This window comes from Numida meleagris, unplaced genomic scaffold (assembly GCF_002078875.1).
Source record: "Numida meleagris isolate 19003 breed g44 Domestic line unplaced genomic scaffold, NumMel1.0 unplaced_Scaffold1516, whole genome shotgun sequence".
NCBI classification, from domain to species: domain Eukaryota; kingdom Metazoa; phylum Chordata; class Aves; order Galliformes; family Numididae; genus Numida; species Numida meleagris.
The window spans coordinates 1-2,178 of record NW_018363304.1 but is presented as its reverse complement, the minus strand read 5'-3'; the positions used below and the strand labels follow the sequence as shown (position 1 = coordinate 2,178).

The 2,178-nt window shown below is 61.4% G+C and overlaps 1 protein-coding gene across 1 annotated transcript; it reads left to right on the top strand.

Annotated features, from left to right (window-relative positions):
• Positions 1 to 14: 14 nt before the first annotated feature.
• On the top strand, positions 15 to 2,112 carry LOC110390613 (myoferlin-like; the record flags this gene model as incomplete). The annotated part of the gene is made up of 9 exons (XM_021381996.1): positions 15 to 124; positions 191 to 259; positions 368 to 411; positions 480 to 547; positions 620 to 705; positions 791 to 904; positions 1,001 to 1,181; positions 1,253 to 1,377; positions 1,875 to 2,112. Coding segments are annotated over exons 2-9 (910 nt in total), but the record flags the coding sequence as incomplete, so codon positions are not given.
• Between the last annotated feature and the right edge of the window lie 66 nt (positions 2,113 to 2,178).

The following is a 2,178-nucleotide window of genomic DNA, read 5'->3' as shown; positions in this document are numbered from 1 at the left end:
TAACCCTAACCTAACCCTAACACAAACATTCCCTGGCACAGAGGAGCCATCGCGTCCATTCCTTGCCGGCAGCAAGAGGAGCTTTGTGGAGGCAGCAGTGCGCGCCAGCTTTGCGGGCAGGACGGTGGGTGACAGGGGCACCGTGGGTGCTGCTGGCAGGTGACAAAGGGTGACAGTGTCCCCAACACAGCTCTGCACTCGAGTGATGCCCCCTGATGCCAACCCGACATGGAATGAAGTGTTCTTCTTCCCTCTGCGGGTGAGGTGTCCCCTGCGTGCCCCCAAAGCGGGCACCCTAATAGACCCTCTATTTAAATCCCCTATTTAATCTCCTATTTCCTACCCCACTCCAATTTTGCCCCCCCAGCTGCCCCCACTCTGTGACGCTATCGAGCTGGCCATTCTCAGCGGGTAACTGGGGCGTCCCTCAATTTGGGGGTCCCTCGGTGTTGCCCCCACCCATCGCCCCTCGCCCTCAGGTCCAAGGTGCTGGGCACCGCCACACTCCACCTCTCCCACATCTCCTCCGCCGGTGCTGAGCTCGAAGGTGAGTGTAGTCCCACCTTGGGGGGGTCCCCAGCTCGCAGCACCCCTGCCTGAACGTCATGGTTTGCTCTAGGAGGGGTCCCAGGCTTCTTACCCTGCTTCGGACCCAGCTTCCTCCCCTTCTACAGTCCCCAGAGAGATGCTGCTGCCATGCCCAGCGTGAGTGCAATAGGTGACAGCGTGGGGCATCACCCACATTTGGGGGACACAGCCCCCCGGTACCCCCCCCCCCTCTATGTTCCAGGACACTGCAGTGGCATACAGGGGCCGGGTGCTGCTGGAGCTCAGCACCCACACGGGGGACTCTGATGGGCGCCAGCAGGACGCCATCGCCCCCGAGGACGTCACTCGTGTGCAGGTGGGGGCACAGTGACATGCGGTCACTTTTTATCCCCGGGTGGGGGGCAGGGGGGGGGTTATTTGGGGTTTCTGGGGGGATTTTCTCCTCTTGCAGCGCCTCCTGCCCCGCCGCCACCGCCTGGGGCTCTGCGCGGTGTTCTACTCAGCCACCATGCTGTCCCCCGTGTCCGAACCGCTGCGCTTCGAGCTCAGCATCGGCAACCACGGGGACACCGGGGACACCATGTGTCACCCCGCCGCCTCTGCCAGCCCGCAAGGCCACCCGCTCTTTGATGGTGAGCGTACCGGGAGGACACCCCTGTCCCCATGGGGACACCATGGGGTGCTCATCCCATTGTGTGTGCAGGGAACCGCTACTACTACATGCCCTGGCATGACACCAAGCCGGTGGTGGCTGTCACCTCCACCTGGGAGGACCCCAGGCAGCGGTGGGATGCGCAGAACCTGCTGCACAGCGTGGGCGAGCGGCTGGTGAGCAGCCAGGGGTGGGGGGGGACAAATGGGAATGGGGACATGGGGACATGGTGACATGGGGCTCTTGGGGGTGGGGATGCATGGATGTGGGAATGCAGGGACATGGGGACAAATGGATGAGGGGATACGGTGATGTGGGGCATATGGATGTGGGGACACATGGACATGGGAATGCAGTGGCCTGAGGACATGGGGACACAGTGATGTGGGACACGTGGATGTGGGGACACATGGATGTGAGCATGCAGGGACATGTGTACACATGGACATGGGGGACACATGGAAGAATTTGCAGTGAAAAGGACCTTAAAGAAGGGCCAGAATGATTCCCACATGGACGTGGGGACACAAGGACACATGGACAGGGGACTGTGGTGACCTACAGACATGGGGACACGGGGATGTATGGAAGGGGGACATGGGGTCACATGGACATGGAGGTGGGTGGCAGGGATGAGCACTGGGTGGGGGTTGGCCATCGGTGAGGTCCACAGGAGAGAAACGTGGCAATGCTGCGGAATGCAAAGACGGACGCCCGTGGGGACATTGGGAGGAAGCTACTGCGCGAGCTGGCACGGGACTGCAGGTCAGCAGGCAGGGGGAGGGCTGTGGCTGCTCCCAAATCATTGGCCCCCATTGCTGGAAGTGGGGTGGGGAAGGGAGCCCAGCACCTGGGAGGATGCAATGGGGGCATTCTAGGGCAAAAATGGGGCATTGGAGAGGGAAAATGGGGCATTTGGGGGGGAAATGGGACATTTCAGAGGGAAATGGGACATTTGGGGGGGGGAATAGAGAATT